We start from the raw sequence: 25,209 nt of genomic DNA on the forward strand, positions 1-25,209 counted from the left end.
TTTATATAAACGACATAGATGAGTACGTGGGGGGTAGGATTAGTAAGTTTGTGGATGACACAAAGATTGGCCGGGTGGTTAACAGTGAGGTTGGGTGTCTTGGGCTACAGGAAGATATAGACGGGATGGTCAAATGGGCAGATAAGTGGTAGATGGAATTTAACCCTGAAAAGTGTGAGGTAATACACTTTGGAAGGAGTAATTTGACAAGGAAGTATTCAATAAATGGCATGGCACTAGGACGTTCTGAGGAACAAAGGGACCTTGGCGTGTGTATCCATAGATCTCTGAAGGCGGAGGGGCATGTTAGTGGGGTGGTGAAAAAGGCATATGGGACACTTGCATTTATCAATCGAGGCATAGATTACAAAAGTAGGGAAGTCATGTTGGAGTTGTATAGAACCTTGGTGAGGCCACAGCTGGAGTACTGTGTGCAGTTCTGGTCGTCACATTATAGGAAGGATGTGATTGGAATGGAGGGGGTGCAGAGGAGATTCACCAGGATGTTGCCTGGGATGAAACATTTAAGTTATGAAGAGAGGTTGGATAGACTTGGGTTGTTTTCGTTGGAGCAGAGAAGACTGAAGGGCGACCTGATCGAGGTGTACAAGATTATGAGGGACATGGACAGGGTGGATCGGGAGCAGCTGTTCCCCTTAGTTGAAGGGTCAGTCACAAGGGGGCATAAGTTCAAGGTGAGGGGCAGGAGGTTTAGGGGGGATGTGAGGAACAACTTTTTTACCCAGGGGGTGGGGACGGTCTGGATTGCACTGCCTGGGAGGGTGGTGGAGGAGCGTTGCCTCACATCCTTTAAAAAGTACCTGGATGAGCACTTGGCACGTCATAACGTTCAAGGCTATGGGCCAAGTGCTGGTAAATGGAATTAGGAAGGTAGGTTAGGTGTTTCTCACATATTGGTGCAGACTTGATGGGCTGAAGGGCCTCTTCTGCACTGAGAGATTTTGTGATTTTGTGAAAGTACCACACTGAGCCATATAAGGAGATATTAGATCAGATGACCAAAAGATTAATCAAAGAGGTAGGTTTTAAGGAGTGTTTTAAAGTAGGAAAGTGAGGTAGAGGATTGGAGAAGTGTAGGGAGGGAATTTCAGAGCTTAGTGCTTAGGCAACTGACAGCACTGCCACCAAAAGTGGAGCAATTACGATTGGATATGCACAAGAGGTCAGAATTAGAAGAGCGCAGATAACTCAGTGGATTGTGGGGCAAGAGGAGGTTACAGAGTTAGGGACGGGCAAGCTAAGGAAGGATTTGAAAACAAGGATGAGAATTTTAAAATCAAGATGTTGCTTGACCAGGAGCTAATGTCGGTCAGTGAGCACAGGGGTGAAAGGGGAACAGGGATTACTGTAAGTTAAGACATGGGTAACAGAGTTTTGGGTAACCAATTCCAACCATTTTTCCAGTCTCTCAGCCATGTGTGCGAAGAATACATATTGCATAGGCTGATTATTTTGGCCTGCTCATGTTTGCAGAGACAAAATCAACTGCAATAGGTACATCTGACCTCCTCAGTTATCAATATTTTCTGATGGCTTACGCATTTTTAAATTTTCAGTAGTTCAGTGGAGATTATAATAAGTTTCAATATATTCTCCGAACCACAGATTTAGCAGTGAGAATAATTGGTCATCTGCTTTGATAGCCTTCTGTGGAACAGAGCACCTGCTCCACAATAGTTATTAGTGTGATAGCAAATGTTGTTCAGATACCAGTGACGGTTATACCAGTTGCCACAGTGTCTCAATTGCCAGATTGAGCAGCAGAAGTAACTGATATAACTGGAAACACAATAAATAAACTACCAATTACCAATGGGAATGCAGCAAAAAACGAATACTTTTCTTGTGCTACATGATAATTTCTGCATCATTACTCAGCTTATACCAGGCACAAGCAACATTGCAAGATAATGACTGATGGCCCAAAATCGTCATTCCTTTCGACCTGAATGGTAAAGACTGTCAGACATAATCAGTCCAAACTGACTAGAAAAGTACAAGACTCTATAGTGATGTTAAATCATGATGTCAGTTAGATTTGTGAGGGCCTCTGGACTTTTGAATTGGTTGAATAGTCAGCAGATTGATATGAATTGCAAATTACTGGCTGTCTGGATTACAGAAACCTTATGCTGCGATGGGTCTTCAACAAAAAATGATTAATTCTAGTCAGATGAAATCTATTTATTGGATCAGTTAAAATACATGGCCATAATAATAAAATTATGAAAACTGCGTAGATCAGATATCAAATACCAATTTCACTGAAATGTTATGCATTTTTTCTATGTTTGCTTTAAAGGTCAGTCTGAGGGGGTGTATTTTTGCCTGTTGGGATGTTTGTAATTGTACAAATTAAAGGATCCATCAAGTGTTCAGGGAGTCTCAGAAAAAAAAGACATTTTAGTTGTATTGATACTTTAAGGCTATTGCAAATCGGTAAAAATTTTCTACCATAGAAAGTCATAAATGTGAAATGTGGTGCTGCAAAAATGTGTCAGGAATGCTGCAAAAATCTAATGGTATCAAAAGTCGTGCAGGAACCTGTTCCAAGGGTCACTGTTAATGAGATATTATGTGCATTGTATCTTTGATAACTCCACAAGTCTAGACATCAGCAAACTAATAACACATATTCTCCATTATGTTAATGTTTGAGACAGAGGAGGCATTAAAATGGTCAACAACATAAAAGTGGGTAGCAAACACTTGACAGTGCTGTGGAAAATTGGGGGTGAGGGGGGAGGGGTGGGGGGGAAGGGTGAAGGAATCATCTGGAGGTGGAGGTGGCAGTTTGTCTTTGATGTTTCCATGTGATGCACTTTAAATGTTCATAATCACTTCAGTATTTTCTATGTAAATAAGAAGCAATTTGTCAGAAGTTATTTGATTATAAGCAACCTTGGTGATGAAGGGGAAGTAAATCTCAATAAGTCAAATTTTGTTTGATAATGCCCCTGATAGTGCCATGGGATGTTTTGCTACATTAGATGCGCGATATAAATGCAAGCTGTTGTTTGTAGTGAGTCTAATTTTAACCACAGCTTCTAGTTTATGGATAAGGATTTTTTAAGGTGGGAAAGAAAAGGTAAGCTGCCAACCATTGGAGGCCCCTAAGTATTCTGAATATATCAGGTTAGATGTTAAAACCTGCTACCATTATGACGATAGATGGTAAAACCAGTGATGAGTGCTGAGTAGCGGTTAAGTCACTTGTGCCCCTCCAGAAAGTGCTAACAGCTTTGGGTGGATGAGCGCCTTGTCAACGCCATCAAAAGGCACAATATGACGATCTTGCAAACATTGTTAACAACTAATTTAATTATACAATAACAAAATAAAGAAATAAAATGCAAGAGGTCATGATTTTGCCATCTCCATAACACTTGAACTGGTTTAGTACCAAAACATACTGATTTTACCAAAATTAAAATTTTTGAGTAAATTTTGAGCACCGTATTCTATAGTTATACAAGAAAAACATTAAGGGCCAATTCTATTTACCACAGCACCTTTTTTTTGGGAAGGTTTCTGCGTTTCAGCACTTCAAAACAAATAAAGACAGTTAAGAAAAATGATCAATATGTTTAAGCTTAAAAACCGGTAAATTATTTGTCGAAATATGTTGTGAAAAAAGTGCAACACTCTAAGGGTTTAAGACTTTGCAAAACAAATACTACCTTCCTTGTAAAAACAAAAACATTTTTCACAACTCTACATTAATGAATGATGGTGTAAATTCCCGCCCCCGTACAAATTTAATGGCAGCTCATATTGTCTTCTCTTGACCTCTCCATAGGGGTCAGTAATCCATTTCCACACATTACAAATACATGAAGCCTGTAGACGTCTCAACCAGAAGGGCTAATCACTCCTGCTTACAGGAGACAGCTTTATTAACAGCAAGCAAAAGCAAACAGCTTTTCTTCATCATATCAGGGAAAAAAAGTTGGATCAGCTTTTTCTTACAAAACTAGAAAGTAAAAATTTGAAATTCGAGCCATTACTTGTCAGCAATTACATTCAAAGTGAGCAAGTTTAAAAGTAATCAAGGAATTCACACTTTTTCAAAGATTAGGTTAGATTTTTATGCTGAAGATTCTTTTGCAAACACATTGGGTCATTTTAACCCCCCAGGACAGGTTGATGGCAATGGGGGAGGCAGGGGGAGGGTTAAAAATACAAAAGGGAAACCTGACCCTAATGCACCTATTTCCTGTGTTAATGAGGCAGGTTCACAGCGGGCGCTTAACCTGCTCTCTTCAGAAGTGGGCTGGTCATTAAAATATTTTAATGAGGTGATTTGCCTCACATTTAACCAGTGTCTTACATTTAATGCTTCCAGGTCGGAATTCCCAGCCCACCCATCAGCTAAAATGCCTTTACAGCGATGCTTGTGGGCTAGGAGGGGCAGGAGTGCTTTACTGATTCACCAAGCTTATTTGCTACCAACCCTGTGATCGGACACCCCAAATTATTCACACCCCCTTCCCTCCGACCAACCCCAGCCGGGATATCCTTTCTCTGCACTCTACCCCTCACAGACCTACATGAGCTTTCCCTTCTTCCTTTATGCTTCCTGGCTGCAGCTTGCACCAAGGTTTCCCAGCTGCTCAGCTGTTAAAATTGCAAAGTCATAAAGATGAAAGATGTACATGTTAAATCTGAAATCCAAAGAGCAATTTATCTCAAACATTAGTTTGTTACTGAAGTGTTTTTCTCTCTTATTTATGGAAACTAACGATTAATGACTGTACATTGTATTACACTTGAGTAACATGAACTCAACAGGCTACAATATAGTTGGTTTGAAAGAGGAAACATTAAAATTTCTCAATGTTCTGTGTTGGTACTTTGCTACTTTTTAAATGATTTAGTACCTGTTCCACATAAGAACATAAATAGGAGCAGGAATAGACCAGATAGCCCTTCGAGTCTGCTCTGCCATTTAACCCGATCATAGCTGATCATTGGCTTCAACTTCACTTTCCCGCTTGCTCCCCAAAACCCATGATTCTCTGAGAGACCAAAAATCTGTTTGTCTCAGCCTTAAGTATATTCACCAATGGAGCATCCACAACCCTCTGGATTAGAAAATACCAAAAATTGACCACTCTTTGCATGAAGAAATTTCTCTATCTTGCACTTTTTTCACAACATATTTCGACAAATGCGCAGGAGATCATCCCGAGAGAGCATCCACCCTCACACCTTCTCCTCCCTCCCAGAAACATGATAGGGTCCCCCTTGTCCTCACTTATCACCCCACAAGCCTCCGCATTCAAAGGGTCATCCTCCGCCATTTCCGCCAACTCCAGCATGATGCCACGACCAAACACATCTTCCCTTCACCCCGCCGGCGGCATTCCGTAGGGATCGTTCCCTCCGTGACTCCCTGGTCCACTCCTCCATCATCCCCTACTCCTCAACCCCCTCCCACGGCACCTTCCCATGCAACCGCAGAAGATGCAACACCTGCCCCTTCACTTCCCCTCTCCACACCCTCCAAGGGCTCAAACACTCTTTTCAAGTGAAGCAGCATTTCACTTGCACTTCCCTCAACTTAGTCTACTGCTTTCGTTGCTCCCAATGAGATTTCCTCTACATTGGAGAGACAAAACGCAGACTGGGTGACTGCTTTGCAGAACACCTTCGGTCTGTCCGCAAGCATTACCCAGACCTCCTGTCGCTTGCCATTTCAACACTCCACCCTGCTCTCATGCCCACATGTCCATCCTTGGCTTGCTGCATTGTTCCAGTGAAGCTCAGCGCAAACTGGAGGAACAGCCTTCCGGACTGAATATTGAGATCGACAATTTTAGATCATGACCTCTCTCCTCCATCCCCACCCCCTTTCTGTTTTCCCCCCCATCTTTTTGTTTTTCCCAATAATTTATATAGGTTTTTCTTTTCCCACCTATTTCCATTATTTTTAAATGTATTTCCATCCATTGTTTTATCTCTACCTTTTAGCCTTTTTAGATTCCTTCACCCCACCCCCACTAGGGCTATCTGTACCTTGCTTGTCCTGCTTTCTACCCTTAATTAGCGCATTCCTTTAGATAATATCACCACCTTCAACACCTCTTTGTCCTTTTGTCTGTGACATCTTTTGGTTATCTCCACCTATCACTGGCCCTCTACCTAGCTTTTCTTGTCCCAACACCCCCCCACACACTTAAACCATCTTATATTTCACCCCATTTCTATTTTTACTTAGTTCTGTTGAAGGGTCATGAGGACTCGAAACGTCAACTGTGCTCCTCTCCACCGATGCTGCCAGACCTGCTGAGTTTTTCCAGGTATTTTTGTTTTTGTTTTGGATTTCCAGCATCCGCAGTTCTTTGCTTTTATTTTATAGGCCCAATTTACTCAGCCTCTCATCATAAGACAACCCTCACAACCCAAGGACTATGCAGTGAACCTTTGCTGTACCACCTTCTAGCAGCACAGCTTCCCTTAAAATACAGAGAGCAAAACTGTGCATAGTATTCCAAGTGTAATCTCACTAAACTCCTGTACAATTGTAGCAAGTCTTCTTTACTTTGTACTCTAACCTCCTTGTAATAAAGGATAACATGCCCTTTGCCTTCCTAATTGCTTGCTGTCCCGGGTTGCTAACTTTGTGTTCCTTGCACAAGTACAACTGGTCCCTCTGAATATCAATATTTACAAGTTTTACACCTTTTAAAAATATTCTGCTTCTCTATTCTTCCAACCAAAGTGATTACCCTCACACTTCCCACATTATACTCCGTCTGCCACTTTGTTTCTCACTTACTTAATTTGTCTATATCTTTTTGCAGTTTCTCTACCCTCCTCACTGCTTGCATTCCTAGCTAACTTTGCAACATAGCAAACTTACATACATTATTCTCTATCTCTTAGTCTAAGTCATTAATATAGATGGTAAATAACGGAGGCCCCAGCACTGGCCCTTGTGGCACTTCACTCCACTGGGTACAGCCTGGCAACATGAAAATGTCTCACTTATTCATATTCCCTACTTTTTGCTTCCTGTCCGTTCATCAATTCTCTATCCATGCTAATATATTACCTCTAATACCAGGAGCCCTTATCTTGCCGATTAAACTTTTGTGTGGCACCTTATCAAATACCTTTTGGAAATTCAAGTATACTACATCTACTGGTTCCCCTTTATCTACTCTAATTACATCCTCAAAAAACTCTAATAAATTTGTCGAACACGATTTCCCTTTCGTAAAACCATGTCGACTGTGTCTGTTCATATTATAATTTTAAAAATGCATTGTTGAGACTTCCATAAAAATAGATTTCAACGCGTTCCCAATGTTTGATGTCGGGCTAACTGGCCTGTAGTTTCCCGTTTGCTCCATCCCTCCTTTCTTGAATAGTGGTATTACATTTGCTAACTTCAATTCTTTTTTTTGTCTATTATTCATGGGATGTGGGCATTGCTGGCTAGGCTAGCATTTATTGCCCATCCTAATTGCCCTTGAAAAGGTGGTGGTGAGCTGCCTTCTTGAATTGCTGCGGTCCATGTGGTGCGGGTACATCCACAGTGCTATTAGGGAGGGAGTTCCAGGATCTTAACCCAGCGACAATGAAGGAACAGTGATATATTTCCAAGTCACTTGAGTTTCTTGAGCATTGTTGGAACTCCACTCATCCAGGCAAGTGCAGAGTATTCCATCAGAGTCCTGGCTTGTGCTTTGTAGATGGTGGGCAGGCTTTGGGGAGTCAGGAGGCGAGTTACTCGCCACAGGACTCTCAGCCTCTGGCCTGCTTTTGTAGCCACAGTATTTATATGGCTAGCCCAGTTCAGTTTCTGGTCAATGGTAACTCCGCAGAATGTTGATCATGGGGGATTCAACAATAGTAATGCCATTGAATGTCAAGGGGCGATGGTTGGATTCTCTCTTGTTGGCGATAGTAATTGCCTGGCACTTGTGTGCCACAAATGTTACTTCCCACTTGTCAGCCTAAACCTGAACATTGTCCAGGTCTTGCTGCATTTGGACATGGACTGCTTCAGTATCTGAGTCGTCGTGAATGGTGCTGAACATCGTGCAATCATCAGCGAACTTTCCCACTTTTGACCTCATGATGGAAGGAAGTCATTGATGAAACAGCTGAAGATGGTTGGGCCTAGGACAGTACCCTGAGAAACTCCTAAAGTGATGTCCTGGAACCGAGATGATTGACTTCCAATAGCCACAACAATCTTCCTTCGTGCTAGGTATGACTCCAATCAGCAGAGAGTTTTCCCCCTGATTTCCATTGACTCCAGTTTTGCTGGAGAATTCTGTTGGAATCACTCTAGTATCTAGGGAATTTTGGAAAATCATAGCTAGCTCATCCATCATCTCTGCAGCTATCTCTTTTAAAACATTGATTGACTTTGTTGTTGAATTATAGTCCCTTAAGTTTTTCCAGTGCTATCCTTAACCTCCTTACTAAGCCACATATGCTTCTTTCTTGCTGAGTTGTTGCTTTTCCAATGTAATGTATTTCTGTTGAACATTTTGAATTTTAAAAATATTTTTCACTATTTATTTCTGGCCATATCTTTTTGTCTATTTACCCAAACAACTATAACCAATTACATAGGTATGAGGAGGAAGCTGGCTTTGTTTAAGATTCTTGTTTGTGATTGGAGTATGCCATTTTCAAACTTAAAATGGCATTCAACTGTATTATGATCACTATTTCCCAGTGGATTTTTTACTATGAGATTATTAATTAACTGTGCCTCATTACACAGTACTAGGTCTAAAATAGCTTTAACCCTAGTTGCTTCTACAATGTTTTAGTCCAGGAAACTGTCTTGGAAACTTTCTACAAACTCATCTTCCAGATTACCTTTACCAATTTCATTTATGTTCATATGGACTTGACCAAAGCCCCCTGAAATGGTCACATTGCCCTTTTCACATGCCCCAATATTGCTTGTTTAATGCTTGGTCCATGGTAACCACTCTCGCCAGTGTTTTCTGACTCTTACTAATCCTAATTTCCACCCAAGCTGTTTCTACTTTCTGATTTTCTGAACCAAGACCCTTTCTCACAAATACCCTTATATTATTCTTTACTTTCAGGATTACTCTTCCTCCTTTTCCATTCTGCTTGTCTTTTCAACCTGTTGTGAACCTTGGAATATTTATTTCTAATGTCCAAAAATACCAGAACATCACATAGAAGAGGTTGAAACAGTGTTTAACATGATTTAACTCTGGAATTTGTAGCCAGTTTTCGGCTAAGAAACGTATTATGTTTATCATCTTATTGGGAGAACACTGTAATCCTAGATGATTCAACACATCCTCTTAAATTTTGAGCAATTTGATTTTAAGATTTACAGAATATATTGTGGTTAATATTATAGGATGAATTTTAAGCCCAACAGCTCTACCGCGATGAGAGTCTGCTGAGTAGTGAGAAAAGGAAAAGGAAAGGTAAAATTTTTCTTTTTGTGAAAGCCTTGTGTATCAGGAAGGTCAGGAATGCTCCCTAACTGACATTGACTCTGCAAGTCCCCGTCTCCCCGAGCACACTTAGCACCCCACCCACTCCCCCACCCCCCCTGCAGCTCCCTGTTTGCCTATTCTCACCCATTTACTCTGTCAATACTCTTGATGGATTTGGTTGAGAGACAGATTTTTAAAATTTAAATGAGACCCGGTAGTTAAAATCAGCTAGGCTTGGTTACATCCTGATTTTCAATTGTGCCACCAACTGTGGGGGCCCCCGAGCACCGATCCTGACCCACGTCAAAACTGCCCACTATGCAAGAATTGGAAAGCATACTAAGAAAATGATAAAGTTCTGATCTGATTTAATTGCAGAATGCTTGTTGCTTTATAACTTAGCATTCCAGAATTTGGTGTTTATGCAATGGAATAAACAAATTTTTTTTAAAAAGGCGGGTTGGTAGTGGGGGGGATATGGGAGAGGAAGGAGGAAGGAAGAGAACGAAACAGGCAAAGGTTATCTGCATTATGAAAAAAATCAAAATCTAATGAAAACACTATGGCCAGAATTTTCGGGTCGGCTCGCTCGCCGACACGTGGTGATGTTGGGGGTGTGTCCCAAAGTCACCGTGCTTCATTCAGATCTTGAGTTCAGCGGCTCGCACCTGAGTCAGCTACGTGCCCACTGAACTGTCAAAGGCCTATTAAGGCCATTTAAACACCAATTAAGCTAGTTAACTGAGCTGCCCGTCCAACCTTAAGGTTAGTGGGTCGGCGAAGAGCCCAGGCAGCCTTCGCATTTATCATGAAATCTCATCCATGGGCGGGATGAGGTTTCATGAAGGTTTTTAAAGTTTAATACAAATTTTTAATAAAATTCATTGACATGTCTTAAAAATTCTTTTCTCTTTATTAAAATTTTCAAATATCAAACTAATCTCCTTGAGGCAGCTCTGCGCGAAAGAGTGCAGGCCCCGGTTCAGCCTACTCCCCCTGCCTGCGCAGGCCTGCTCCCGCTCCCGTCCAACCTCCGCGACGGGGAGAAAATTCTCACCTATATATATGCAATGGACTTAACAGCCCCTGTGTTAATACAGATTGAAAGTATTCTTTTTGATGACAGGGCCACATCAATCAATGTGGAGTCAAAGATGACTTAAGTCCAACTTCAACACTGTTTACAATGGCATGGGCTTATAGGGCCAAATTTTGAGGACGGTGGGCGGGCGCGGATGGGAAATGGCCCGCTGCCCACGATCGACCCCCGACTGCAATATCATGCTGATGGGCCAATTAAGGCCCGCCCAGTGTGAAACACGGCTCTTCACTGGCCAGGAAGGGGTGAGTGGGGCCGATGGCCTGTTGGCTGCCGGGTCCAATGGCGACCCAGTGGCCAGTTTACAAATGGCTCAGGCAGTTCCAGAAAGGCCGCCATGGAAGGACGTCTGTTCTGCGTTGTCTTGATGGGAGTCGAGTGCGGCTGGAAATGCCAGGCGGGAGGGCAGGTCAGGTGGGCATTCGGTCCTCCACCTTTCGGATGAGTGTCTCGCAGTCCTGCTGGAGGAGGTGGCTGCCAGGAGGAACACCCTTGTCCCCAGAGATGGGAGGAGGAGGCCATCCCACCTCATAAAGAGGGCATGGAAAGAGGTGGCAGCAATAGTGAGCTGCCATGATGTGGTGAGGCGCTCATGGGTGCAATGCCGGAAGCGCTTCAATGACCTGCTGCACTCAGGAAGGGTCAGTACCGTGTTGGCATGGGTCAGTGTGCGGAAGTGTTAAGTTGTGGCCTTCCACCTGTGGACCCAAGGAGTGCTAGAGTCTGAGTGCCAACTGTCAATGACGCCGGAGCTGGTCAAGAGGGTGAGCCCTGGCTGCTTGGACTGAGTGCCTTGCGGCTCGAGGGCCATGACTCAGATGTGTCCTGCGAGGTGTTCCTCAGCTGGGGTTGGCCAGTTGCAATGGCGCTGCAGGTAAAGAGTGGACTAATCAATGCTCCTCTGCCCTTTCAGGAGAAGACGAGTCATAACCAGCGAGGGCACATACAGGCGGAGGCCCACTCAACCTACTGCTGCTCAGCAGGTTAGAGCAGGGGGTTTTAGAGCACAAGAGCTGGCACTCTCCATGTGCAACTGGGTGTGGAGAGGTGGGGTGCCAGACGAAGGTAAGAGCGCAGTGCACAAAGGTGAGGATTGTGCAACCACTCTAGTGTAGCCTCTTCATTGATGGGAGCCTCAAACCTGGAGTCCCCATTGACCATTGAAAAATGATGATGGTGCCGTGATGCAGATCTCCATGGTCTCACCAGGGTGCCTGACATGCACAGTGACAGTGTGGTGACTTTAACTAATGACATGTCTTTGTTCCCCCTTTTAGGTTCACCAGCAGGCGTTCACTCTCTGGACCCTGAAGGGCCACCCCTGATTCAGGAGAACCACTGGGCTTCACTTGCACCCTGTGTCACACCCCCTCTTTGAAGCAGGCACCAACACAGATACCAGCTCGATGAGAATTAGATCAGCGGCTAGAATGTCGGTGCACAGTGGTGGGGGCACTTCACACTCACTTGGGGTGCAGGCGGAGGCAGAGAGTGCCCAAGGCGCCAGTAGTCAGAGGACTGCGGGGGACCAGGACGATATTCAGTTGAAGGCAGATGATGAGACTCTGGAGTCATCCATTAGGTGGCAGATGCTGGGTGCCCAGTGGGATGTGCGGGAGAATCTGGCGGAGATCCATGAGGGCCTGCGTGCCATGGTTGTGGAGGAGTCCATGCGGAGCATGAGCACTGCATTGACCCTCAAGGCCGAGCACACTGCCTCCTCCATTGACAGAGTGACGACTCTCAGGGAGAGGCAGTTCCAGGGGCAGAATCAGGGATTCCTGGGGTTATGCTTGGACCTGCAAGTCCTCACACCGGCAATGACCTCAGGTAGTCAGTGCCAGTGTGGGAGATGAATGAGGTACCCAGTATCCCAGCTAGGTGCCCACCCATCAATGGTGAACAGAGAGGTCCAGAGCGACATCACGATGGCGCATGAGCTACTCGTCGCCTCTGTGGGCTCCTCTCAGGGCACTCTGGATGACAGCAGCAGCTCCTCTGCTAGTGGCCATGGCATCTGATGAGGCTGCGATGACTGGGGAGGTGCCAGCCGTGGCACTGGCCGCTCCCTTCCTGGCGGGGCCAGCACTGGCCAGAGTGCAACCGCCAAGGTCATCAAGACAGCTGAGTCAGCAGGCTGTGTCCAATGCTGGTGCCAGCCTTGGGGGGGCACCAAGACGTAACACTCACAAATGTAAGCTTAAGGCACCATGAGCACGAGAAGGACAGTTCACGGGTGATTTCCTGTTCATTTATGTTTGGTTTATATGTCTGCTTGTGTGGACATCAACACCAGCAATTGTAATGTCATAATGATTTCAATGTGACGATAACATTAAATTTGCTTCATTTCTGATGGCCTGAGTAGGATTCACCTTTTTTCTTTCTGATGCAGGGTACGCCAGTATGTAATGCTGGACGTGATTGACTGGATAATTTATTGCACAGGCATTGAGTGAACTTTGGGTGCAAATGAAAGGGTCATTTCAGACATCCGGGATGGAAGTGGCAGCCCTGGTGTGAGGTTGAAGTTGATCTTTGGCAGCCTAGCTGAAGGAGCGTTGGATCAAGGCATCCCTGCCTCCCTGGAGGTTACTGAGGTCTGCCTCCATGCCCTCAGCATTCTCCTCACCGTGCTCCTCTTCTGACACACTACTGGACTCATCATCTGTGGCCTGTGCAGCTGCATCAAGATCCTCTTCCACCAAAGGGATCCCCTTGCCAGTGTCAGATTGTGCTTGCATGTTGCGCTTTCCACAATCAGTGACACCCGCTCTGGGGAGGTATTGTAGCACACCCTCTGAACGGTCTAGGCATTGGAAGCGAATCTTGAAAAGACCTACAGTCCTCTCTATCACAGCCCTTGTGGAAGCATGACTCATATTGTAATGCTGCTATGCCTCTGTTCTTGGGTGGAGGAGAGGTGTCATGAGCCACCTTTTCAACGGATAGTCCTTGTCACTCAGCAGCCATTCATCCAGTCGGGCTGGCGCACTGAAGAGCCTCGGCACCTGGGAGTGTCTCAGGATATAAGCGTCTTGGGAGCTGCCTGAGTACCTTGCACAGACTTGCTGAATTTGCATCGTGTGGTCACACACTATTTGCACATTCATGGAGTGGAAGCCCTTCCTGTTGATGAAGGCACCCGGCTGATCCGCTGTTACCTTGATGGCCACATGTGGACAGTCGATTGCACCCTGGATGTGGGGGAACCCAGCAATTGCTGCAAAGCTTCTGGCTCGCTCAGCCTGGCTGGCCTTGTGTACGGTAAAGAATAAAGGTCAGTACCCTGAACAGAGCTTCTGTCACTAGCTTGATGCAACCGTGAACAGCCAATTGGGAGACTCCACACAGATCTCCGACTGACCCCTAGAAAGAGCTGGAGGCATAGAAGTTGAGAGCCACTGTGACCTTCAGAGCCATTGGCATGGGATGTCCACCCACACAGTCGGAGCTGATCTCAGGCCCAATCATCTGACAAATAGAGGTTACTGTCTCCCTTGAGAGGTGGAGCCTCCTTCAGCATTGCACCTTAGACATATTGAGGTAGCTGCATCACCACCTGTAAACCCTGGCGGCAGGATCGTGGCATCTTCTGTGGCCCCTTCCGCCTTGGACTTCCTGCTAGCCCTGAGCCCTTTGTGCTTGTGTTTCTCCTCTCATAGGTCCCTCCCCTGGAAGCTGCATTGGGACACCTGGCCTCCTCTCCCTTCTGCCCCTCTCTTCCTCCTCAGAGGAGGTGTCACCAGCAGAGACCACAATCCCCATTACCAGAGTAACAGAAGGCTGTCTGATATCCGGAAGGGACAACACAGTCTGAGTCCTCCAAGGGCCTTGGAGGCACCGAGGAGACCTGAAATGAAGCCTGGAAATGCTAACAATGAAGCCCCGAACAGAGATGAAGCTACCAAGTACCAATAAGTCACCAGCAGCAAACTATGTACCAAACTCTCCACTACTGACACTCGTAATGCTGCTAACCCTTTTCATCCCACCAGTGAATGAGGTTTTTGAAATTGTCGGCTGGCTGCCGGCCCGTTTTGCCCGTGTGACAGGTGTGAAATTGCATGGGCAATGAAAAATCGGCATCAATTGACTTTTTAATAGCCTTAGACGGCATCATAATTAATGGCGGGCAAGGTTCCGACATCTACTCACGCCCAACGACCGAAATATCGCACGCCAGTTTACGCTCGAGTGTGCCTGGCTTGCCCCCGCACGCCGAGTGAAAAATTCTGCCCATAGAACCCAAAATCACCTTTCTTATACTATATATATTTAAGGGACACTACAAGTGTGAAAAAGCTTGTTAACAATACATTGCCTTGAAATACATCATTACATGGCTTCCAAATATCATCTTGTTGAATATGGCACACAACTCTTTTTACCATTCTCTTTCCACAAATATCTTCTATCATATCTTCTATAATCTACAGGGGGAGAAATTTAGCGCTGCTTCACTCAATTTTGGGGGTCTAAAATGTTGACAAGTCCAATTATGTGTCACAATCTCTCATGGAAGTTTTCCAGCTTCCAAGTTTGAACAGTTAACTTTTAGATATCCAAGGTGCCAAACTGAAAAATGAGATAGGTGCCTAGCATATGGAAATTGCAGTTCTTAATGCTGGTTGTAGGACCCCATTTGAAATAAATGTCCAACTAGGTGGAACTTGCTCTGTTACATCCAGATCTTGAACAGCCTGGTTTAACTCAATGGACTGCTGGAAATTGCTCAAGAGATTGCTGGAAAACACTTGAAAAATTAAAAATGCTTCTGAGTCAGAAGGAGCAGGAGTGTTCCTCTTGGCTCTACAAAACTATTGCAGGCTGCTGCTGACTCAGGCTCACCATTTCACCATCTCTGCAAGGTCCTACCTATGGTTCAGCTTGGTTAGCTGGATTTCACTTCAGTCCTGATAGGCCCAAATAAGGTACACAGCTCTCCATTTTAATTTAAATGAGACCTGATGTTGAATTTGATTTAGGTCTCAAGATCACGAGTGCACATTTGGACCACCTGATCAATTTTGTACCAGAAACTACCATGTGTTGAATTTCCCAGACACATCCATTTAAGAATGAAGCTAGCTTGAGCTCATCTAACCACTGCTTCTTGATATATCTTGCTTTTCGTCCTATTCTGCCTTTCTTTCTATGCTTTTCACTTTGATGTCTTCCTCAGTTTTAACACATGGAATTCAACTCGTTAATGATTTTTTTCATCAAGCCAGTGCCATCTTTAAGCAGAATGGGAGGAGTAATGGTGGTACTTCATAAAAGATAATTATGCAAGAATATCTTCATTGAAAATCATAGAAAATAGAATTTTAGAGCAACAATAAATTAGTTACCTTTGTGTTGAAGTTCAGTGCGTTCTGTGACGTCTTGTAGAGCTCTGGATATTTCAACATGTTTTCCTTTCGACACGATCTCTCAAATATTCCCAGAGTGAGGGGAGGCAAAGCTGTGAAAATCTGACACACACACAAATAAGCTGCATTCCTTCCTTTCCAATAGCAGCATTAAAATGGTTCCGCAAAATATCATTATGATAGGACAGCAATTGCTGAATATCACACCCTAACTGCATGCCATCGGTGCAGGAGATAGCCATTGATGTTATGTGCATCTTATGCATTATATCAGTAAATATTAGAGTAGTGACTAGATAGGTCTGACGCTTCTTGAGATTTACTAAACGTGTCAATTTGAATTGTCCATTTCAACTAACAGAAAGAAATATAGTGTGTTACCTTTTCTGATTGAGCTCTGTGAATACTGATAAGAGCTACCCATCAGAGGCACACTGCTATTTTGTAGCCCCATAAATCCCTGGAACACTTGCTATAAATTGTATTGTTTAAACCAGTAAGGTACACCTAACTGTACATTGAGATTTTTTATCACTCATGTTTGGCAATGATCAAAGTAAATATCAAAACATTTAATTTTAGTTGATCCTTACTGGAAACTCAGAAACAGCAAAGTTTTGTGTCGCTGAATCTGAAGCTATCCACTGTGTTACAGTCCTTATCATCTAGATCAACATTTGGGGACTATATTAATTTCGCTTTGAGTGGACATGAGTTTGAGTCACTATCTGGGCACCCCATCTGTGTCTGTGATGGGCATGGATCACAGTGCATTATTTTGTGAAGATATTCTACCATAAATATGAACAGTGAATGCTGCATTAGCAAAGCACCAATTTTACAGGAGAGCTGTGATACTTATCAACAGGTTCAAATACTTGCTCTGTTTAGATTGGATATACTGCCTGGGATGTTTCTGATCCTTAATCCCATCACCCCACTGCCCATGTGAAGCTGTCTCTCTGGCAGACTCCAATTATATTTAACTGCCTTCACTGACTCACCGGCATATTGCCAGTAACTTCATCACCAGCAGCAGCCAGTCCTTACTGGCTTTGTCAGCAACACTTTTCAAATTCCACGGCTATGAGTTCCAAAACTAACCTAGTAGTGGGCATCAACCAGAGCACCAACTATTCCGGCATTGGGGTCTTCCAGCAATGCAACGCGTGAGCAGAATTGGCAAATATAGAGGCCTTGGTAGGAAACAGCTGCAGAGAATACTCGCCAATGCATGCGGTAAGTGACATGAGCTCTTAATAATATTCAGAACTTAAAGATGGTGACAAAAGCTTATATCAAAGGAACATAAATGGTAAGTTATTGTTGGGCGGAGATGGGACCGGGGCTGCATTCTTGTATCATAAGTAGGGTGTTGACATAACCAGGTTTGGGACAAGTAGGCAGGACTGTATATCAATAACTTGAACTAAATATCCAAATAACATATACACTTACCACATTGTAGAGACCAATGCACCACCGTTCAAAGAGAATTTGCCCCGAGAAACCGTTCACAAAAGCAAACCAGATCTGAAAGTGAAATAAAAACACGTCAGGAATGAATTCTCCATTTTAAAATAGAGATATTTTTATATAAATGCTAACATTTAAAAATGCCATTTTAATTACTTTGTTTCTTTAGACCTAGATCGCATAAAGATTTTACAGAACAGAATTGAAGTGAGCAGATCTGTGTCAACGCTTCGCCAGAGCAATCTAAATCAAACCCCACTTCCCCATTCTCTCTCCTTGTCCTTTCATTGCTCTCTGGGTTTGAATCCACCCCAGGCACAAAGTTATTTGACCATAGAATACTTTACCACGGGGAGTGAACTGAGGCGGAGACCTCTGCATATTTCAAGGGGAAAATGAATATTAGATGCAGAGAAAAATACAGGGATATGAGGATACAACAAGGCAATAGAATTAGAGACCCATAGATGCCTACAGCACAGAAGGAGGCCATTCGGCCTATCATGTCCACGCTGGTCAACAAAGATCTAACTGCACTAATCCCATTTTCCAGCGCTTGGCCCATAGCCCTGGAGGCTATGGCAACGCAAGTGAATATCTAAATACTTAAATGTTGCGAGAGTTTCTGACTCAACCACCCTTTCAGGCAGTGAGTTCCAGTCTCCCACCACCCTCTGGGTGAAAAAAATTCTCCTCTTCTGCCTCTTAGTGTAAATCTATGCCCCTGGCTATTGACCCCTCTACTAATGGAAGAAGTGCCTTCCTATCCACCCTATCTATGCCCCTTAATCTTATACATCTCTATCAGGTCCCCTCTCAACCTTTGCTCCTCCAAGGAAAACAACCCTAGCCTATCCAATCTTTCCTCTTGGCTCAGACCCTCCAGCCCGGGCAGCATCCTGGTAGATCTCCTCTTCACCCTCTCTAGTGCAATCACATCCTTCCTATAATGTAGTGACCAGAACTACATGGAGTGCTCCAGTTGTGGCCTAACCAGTGCTTTATACAGTTCCAACATAATCTTCCTGCTCTTGTATGCTACATCTCAGCTAATAAAGGCAAGTATCCCATATGCCTTCTTAACCGCCTTATCTATCTGCCCTGCTACCTTCAAGGATCTATGGATGTGCACACCAAGGTCCCTCTGATCTTCAGTACTTTCCAGGGTCCTACCATTTATAGTGTAACCCCTTGCCTTTTCATCCTCCCCAAGTGCATTACCTCACACCTTTCCCGATTGAATTCCATTTGCCACTGCTCTGCCCACCCGACCAGTTCATTGATATCCTCCTGCAGTTTACAGCTAACCTCCTCACTATTTACCACCCTACCAATTTTCGTGTCATCCGCGAACTTCTTGATCATACCCCCTACATTTAAGTCCAAATCATTTATGTACACCACAAACAGCAAGGGTCCCAGCACTGAGCCCTGCGGAACCCTACTGGAAACAGACTTCTCGGCACAGAAACATCCCTCTACCATCCCCCTCTGTTTGCTGCCTCTTAGACAATTTTGGATCCAACATGCCACTTTGCCTTGGATCCCATGGGTTCTTACTTTCTTGTCCAGTCTGCCATGAGGGACCTTATCAAAAACCTTGCTAAAATCCATGTAGACCACATCAAATGTATTACCCTCATCAACACTCCTGGTTAGCTCCTCAAAAAATTTGATCAAATTTGTCAAACACGACCTTCCCTTAACAAATCCATGCTGACTACCCCTGATTAATCCGTGTCTCTCCAAGTGCAGATATATTCTGTCCCTCAGAATTCTTAGTAACTTCCCCACTCTGAGGTTAGATTAACTGGCCTGTAATTTCCTGGTCTATCCTTTCTTTCCTTTTTTAATAATGCAACATTAGCGGTCCTCCAGTCCTCTGGCACCTCACCTGTGGCCAGAGAGGATTTGAAAATTACTGCCAGGGCCCCTGACATCCCTTCCCTTGCCTCCCTCAACATCTCATCCGTGCCTGCAGATGTTTCTGTTTTTAAGGTCGCTAAACCCACTAGCACCTCTCTCTCTGTTTTAATTTCCTTTAATATTTCACAGTCCTCCACCCTGATGTCTATACCTGCGTTGTCCTTTTCCATTGTGAAGAACGATGTAAAGTATTCATTGAGGACTGCACCCACGTCCCCCAGGTCCACACACAGATTACCTCTATGGTCCCTAATTGGCCCTACTCTTTCCCTAGTTATTCTCTTGCTCTTCATTCAGTTAAAAAACCCCTTTGGGTTTTCCTTTATTCTACCCACCAATGCTTTCTCATGCGCTCTCTTAGCTTTCCTAATTTCCTTTTTAAGATGCCCCCTATACTTTTTATACTCCTCTAAGGACTTTGTCGTACTGAGCCCTCGGTATCTGCCATAAGCTTCTCTTTTTTTCTTAATCCTAACCTTTATGTTCCTTGACATCCAGGGTTCTCAGGACTTGGTCCCCCACGGGAACATATTTGCCCTGTACTCTCGCTATTTCCTACTCGAATGCCTCCCACTGCTCGGACACAGTTTTTATCTGCAAGTAGCTGCTCCCAGTCCACTTCGCATCTCATCTTAGTAAAATTAACCTTTCCTCAGTTTAGAACTTATATTCTCGGTCAGGCCTTATCCTTTTCCATGACTATCTGAAATCTAAATGAGTTATGGTTACTATCGCCAAAATGCTCCCCAACTGATAGGCCTTCCACCTGCCTGGGCTCAATTCCAAATATTAGGTCCAGAACTGCCCCCTCCCTGTTGGGCTTTCTACGTACTGGTTAAAAAAGTTCTCCTGGGTGCAAGTTAAGAATTTTGCACCCTCCCTACCTTGCGCACTAAAACTATCCCAGTTAATATTTGGGTAGTTAAAATCCCCTACTATTATTGCCCTGTTATTTTTACGCTTCTCTGAAATTTGATAACATTTTTGAACCTCTATCTCTTCCTGACTGTTTGGGGGCTTATAGTACACAGCGTGTTTGTCCCTTTTGTGTTTTTTACTTCTACCCATATGGCTTCATTTGATGATCCTTCCAAGATATCATCCCTCCTCACTGCTATAATTGATTCCTTGATCAATATTGCAACCCCACTTCCTCTTCTATCCCCCTCTCTATCTCGTCTGAATATCCCTTAACCAGGAACGTTGAGCTGCCGATCCTGCCCTTCTTTTAGCCAAGTCTCGGTCATAGCTATGATATCATACTCCCACGTACCTATCCGTGCTCTCAGCTCGTCTTTCTTATTCCTCAGGCTCCTTGCATTAATACATATTCCATTTAGCCTTGCTAAACTCAATTCTTTCCTATCTAGCCAATGTTTCCTCTGCCTTCCAGACTCACTTACTCGTATTTGAACTTGTAATTCCATCTCAGCTTCTCTCCCCTCTGAACTACTTTTCAGGATCCCATTCCCCTGCCAATTTAGTTTAAATCTGCCCCAACAGCATTAAGAAACCTCCCTGCGAGGATGTTGGTCCCGTTCCTGTTCAGATGTAACCCATCCAACTTGTACAGGCCCCACCTCCCCCAGAAACTGTCCCAATGCCCCAGAAATCTAAAGCCCTCCCTCCTGCACCATCGCTCCAGCCACACATTCATCTGCTCTATCCTTCTGTTCCTATATTCACTACTGTGTGGCACCGGGACTAACCCGGAGATTACTAACTTTGAAGTCCTGCTTTTCCACACTTCTTCCTCCCACTCTGAGCAGCTGGACCACCCATAGTGCCATGGCCCTTGTTCTGGCGGGCCCCAACAGAGGAACCATCACTCTCACCATTTTTCAAGGCCAAAAAACGGTTTGCGAGCGAGATGCACTTGGGGGATTCCCTCGCTACCTGCCTGGCCCCCTTCTTTTGTCTCGCAGTCAATTAGTTTTGGAATGTTTTAGCAAACACCAGGCAGAGGTGTGGTGGGCTGAATAGTTGCTTTCTCTATGGAATGGACAGTAGTTAGATGGTCTATAAAGTGGAAGAAAGTTCCATACCTCATCATTTACAATCCTCATCTATAAAACTAGATGTTTTTCACCCTATGTTCAGGTCAACAGCAAGATCCTAGAAAACATGGGCATTTTCCACATTTTGGGAACCTCCACTCAACAAAGGAGATATAGATGACAAAATTCATTATCACCTCCAATGCGTCAGCTTAGCCTTCAGCTGACTGAGGAAAAGAGTATTTGAGAACTAATATCTCAAAACTGGACTAAGGTCATGGTTTACTAGGCAGGAGTGATTCCCACACTCCTCTATGTTTCAGTGACTCAGACAACTTACAGCAGGCACCTCAAATCCCTGGAGAAATACCAGTGGTGCCTTCACAAGATCCTCCAAATCCAGTGGCAAGAAAGGTGGTCCAACAGCGGCATTGGCTCCCAAGCCAACTTACCCAGCACTGAGGTGCAAATCACTCATAACCAGCTCCACTTGATTGGACATTTCGTTTGTATGCCTGACACTAAACTCTCGAAGCAATTGCTCTGCTCAGAACTTCGTCGTGGTAGGAGATTCCCAGGAGATAGTGGAAATGCTTTAGGGAATCCCCAAAGCATCCCTCAAGAGGTTACACAGTCCCTTTGACTCAAGGGAGTCCTTGGTCGTGACTGACCAAAATGGAGAAGGTTCATCCAGAAAGGCACCAAACACATTGAGACACTTTATCAGGAACATGCAGATGCAAAGTTGAGGCATGGGAGAGAGTGCACAAGCCTCCAAAAAACCCATCTACCCGATCCTTCAAGCACCACCTGCCCCACATGTGACAGTCTGCAGATCACACATTGGACCTATCAGCCATCTCAGAACCCATCGAACTGGAGTGGAAGCAAGTCATCCTTGATCTTGAGGGGCTGCCTAAGAAGGTGGTAGTTTAAATTCCCAATCCAGAATTCTTGCACATAATTACAGGCTAGTGCATCAGTGAGATAGCTCTACATTGTCAGAGGCTTTGCTCTTTAGATTTCATAATAATCTTTTTGATGTGAAGGTGCAATTGAATTTTAACGATCCACTGGAACTATTGAAGGGGAGCAGGGTATTCTCCCAGGATCTTGGTCAACATTCTTCCATCAACTAACTCCAAACACAGATTACAATTTAGGTTCATCTCATTGTTGTTTAAAGATCTTACAGTGCTCAAATGAATGCTTTATTTGCCTGCACACAAGAATATAGGAATATAATAAATAGGAGGAGTACACATGGGTCACATAGCCCTTCGAACCTGCTCTGCCATTCAGTAAGATGGTTAATCTTTGACCTCAACTTCACTTTCCCAACGGTCTTCATTTCCTATCAATCTTGAATACACAAAATGATTGAGCGCCCACAGCTTTTTGGGATACAGAATTTCAAGATTCACAACTCTCTGAGTAAAGAAATTTCTCTTCATCTCAGTCCTAAATGGCTAATCCCTTATCCTGAGACTATGTTCCCCTAGTTCCAGACTCTCCAAACTGGGGAAATAGCCTCTCACCATCTACCCTGTAAATCCTTCTCAGAATTTTCTGTTTCATTGAGACCACCTCTCATTCTTTTTAACTCGACAGAGTACAAGCCCATTCTACTCAATTACTCCTCACAGAATAATCTTCTCATCCCAGCAATCAATCTAGCGAATGTTCATTACATTGCAAGTATATCCTTCTTTTGGTACGGAGACCAAAACTGTTCACTGGCCATCCTGATCTCAAAAAATACTGCACAATTGCAACCAGACTTCTTATACTCCAAGCCCTTTTTGCAGTAAAGGCCAAGATACTATTTACTTACCTAATTGCTCGCTGCACCTGCATGCCAACTTTGTGGTTCTTGTACAAGCACACCCACATTCTTCTGAACACTAATAATTGAGCACAGCAATCGTCATTGTACTTCACCATATGAAGTGCTTTGAGTCACTTGGGTATATGATATAAACATATTTCAGTTAATCATCTGGAATGACTCACCATCACATTATTCCCTCCCTGCATGTGGGGAAGCAACTAATTTCACTCAGCCAAAACATATTATGGAAAATTCTTCAATATGATGCATCTAGATTTCCAAAAGGCACCTGACAAAACTCTATTTGACTTTAACTAAGGTGAGGTTGTAGCAAAATGTTGGGAATGGATTAAGTAATTGGCTGAAATGGTGAAAATAAAGGAAAGTTACAAGGCGACTCATGTTGAGGCAGCCTCATAATAATGAATTTGATGCTGCCTTATTACGTTACAATTCTATGAAATTTGCACTTCTTTCAAGATAACATAACACCAGTGCTCCAAATAGTCCCATTAATTGAATATGCAGTCATGCTATTCTACCAGAGTATCACAGACTATTTAGTGTGCTCATTTATTGCTCATTGTAATTTTAATTGTTACTAAAAGCCTGCAAGGAATAAAACATATACTTTACCCCATAGCATTTCATACAGAATTGCTGACTAAAGATGAAATATAGGCAGTAAAATCAAATGAAACTCCATCCAAGGTGACTCCCACAGCACAACTTCATTAGTTCACACTGCTAGACAACTTAATAGTATGTTTTTGTTTTACAGAGGTCACAAGGAATTAATATATTGCCAGTAGCTGTTATGAGTTATTACTTTACTAAGTATCTGGTCGGCGGGGGTAGTGGCGCCAAGTAAAATAGATAAGTTTTTGAAAACAAATTTCTTATTTACTGAGACTGAATAATTAGTAGCTCACAAAAATCTAGTTCCAATAATTGGCCTACTGCAAACGGGTGGCTAACAGATGACTAATTCTCTATAGCCTAGACACCACATGAGAAGGTGGCAACTTACCTGACTGCAGAAACTCAAAGCTAAGTCAACATGGCCAACAAGTATGAGGTATGACAGGACAATAGTCTAGTAATTTAACCACAGCACTAAGAACAACAACGATGAGTAACCAGAGTTCAAATTCTACCATGACAGTTTGACAATTTGAATTCAGTTTGAGTTTAAATAAAAAAGCAGAAAATAAAAAGCTAGCATCAGTAAATGTAATGAATTTGCTAGTTTATTGTGAAAATACAACTGGTTTACAGGGGAGGTGGTGGTGAAGTTGTATTGTCACTGGGCTGGTAATTCAGAGGCCCAGGGTCATCTGCTGGGGAGCTGGGTTCAAATCCCACCATGGCGGAATCTGAATTTTAAAAAAAATCTGGAAGTAAAAGCCTAATGATGACTATGAAACCATTGTCGTAAAAACCCCTCTGGTTCACTAATGTTGTTTAGGGAAGGAAATCTGCCGTCCTCACCTGGTCTGGTCTACATGTGACTCCAGATCCTCAGTAACGTGGTTGACTCTTAATTGCCCTCTGAAATGGCCAAGCAAGCCATTCAGTTATAACGAACCACTAAAAAGTCAATAAAAAGGAATGAAACTGGCCAGGCTACCTGGCATCGGAAACGACAATGGCAAACCCAGCCCTGTTGCTCCTGCAAAGTCCTCCTTACTAACATCTGGAGGCTTCTGCCAAAATTTAGAGAGTTGTCTCACAAACTAGTCAAGTAACAGCCTGACATAATCATACCCATGGAATGATACCAACAGATAATGTCCCAGACACCACCATCACCATCTCTGGGTCTGTCCTGCCGGTGGGGCAGAGGTGGCGGCACAGTGGTATAGTCGGGAGGGGTTTGCCCTGGAAGTGCTCAACATCAACTCCGGACCCCATGTCATCAGGTCAAACATGGACAAGGAAACCTCCTGCTGATTGCTACGTACCACACCACCCCCACAGCCCCCACTGCCCCTCAGCTGATGAATCGGTGCTCCTCCATGTTGAACACCACTTG

General features: G+C 43.9%; 1 protein-coding gene and 1 long non-coding RNA gene across 7 annotated transcripts in view; both read right to left on the minus strand.

The window, feature by feature from the left end:
* LOC144683762 (uncharacterized) overlaps positions 1 to 25,209 on the minus strand; it is a 1,025,508-nt gene that overhangs the window by 598,134 nt on the left and 402,165 nt on the right. The gene's annotated exons all lie outside the window — the stretch shown is intronic.
* Positions 1 to 25,209, minus strand: part of atp8a1 (ATPase phospholipid transporting 8A1) — a 488,126-nt gene that overhangs the window by 101,721 nt on the left and 361,196 nt on the right. For all 6 annotated transcript variants that reach the window (XR_013577307.1, XM_078546849.1, XM_078546831.1 and 3 more), the window contains 2 exons: positions 17,403 to 17,477; positions 15,924 to 16,046 (listed from right to left, as the gene is read on the minus strand). Coding sequence is in view for 5 of the 6 variants with exons in the window: in XM_078546849.1 (XP_078402975.1) it covers positions 15,924 to 16,046; positions 17,403 to 17,477 (198 nt within the window). In the remaining variant the exon portion in view is untranslated. The remainder of the gene's footprint in view (positions 1 to 15,923; positions 16,047 to 17,402; positions 17,478 to 25,209) is intronic.

This window comes from Cetorhinus maximus, chromosome 1, assembly GCF_964194155.1.
Source record: "Cetorhinus maximus chromosome 1, sCetMax3.hap1.1, whole genome shotgun sequence".
Classification (NCBI taxonomy): Eukaryota; Metazoa; Chordata; class Chondrichthyes; order Lamniformes; family Cetorhinidae; genus Cetorhinus; species Cetorhinus maximus.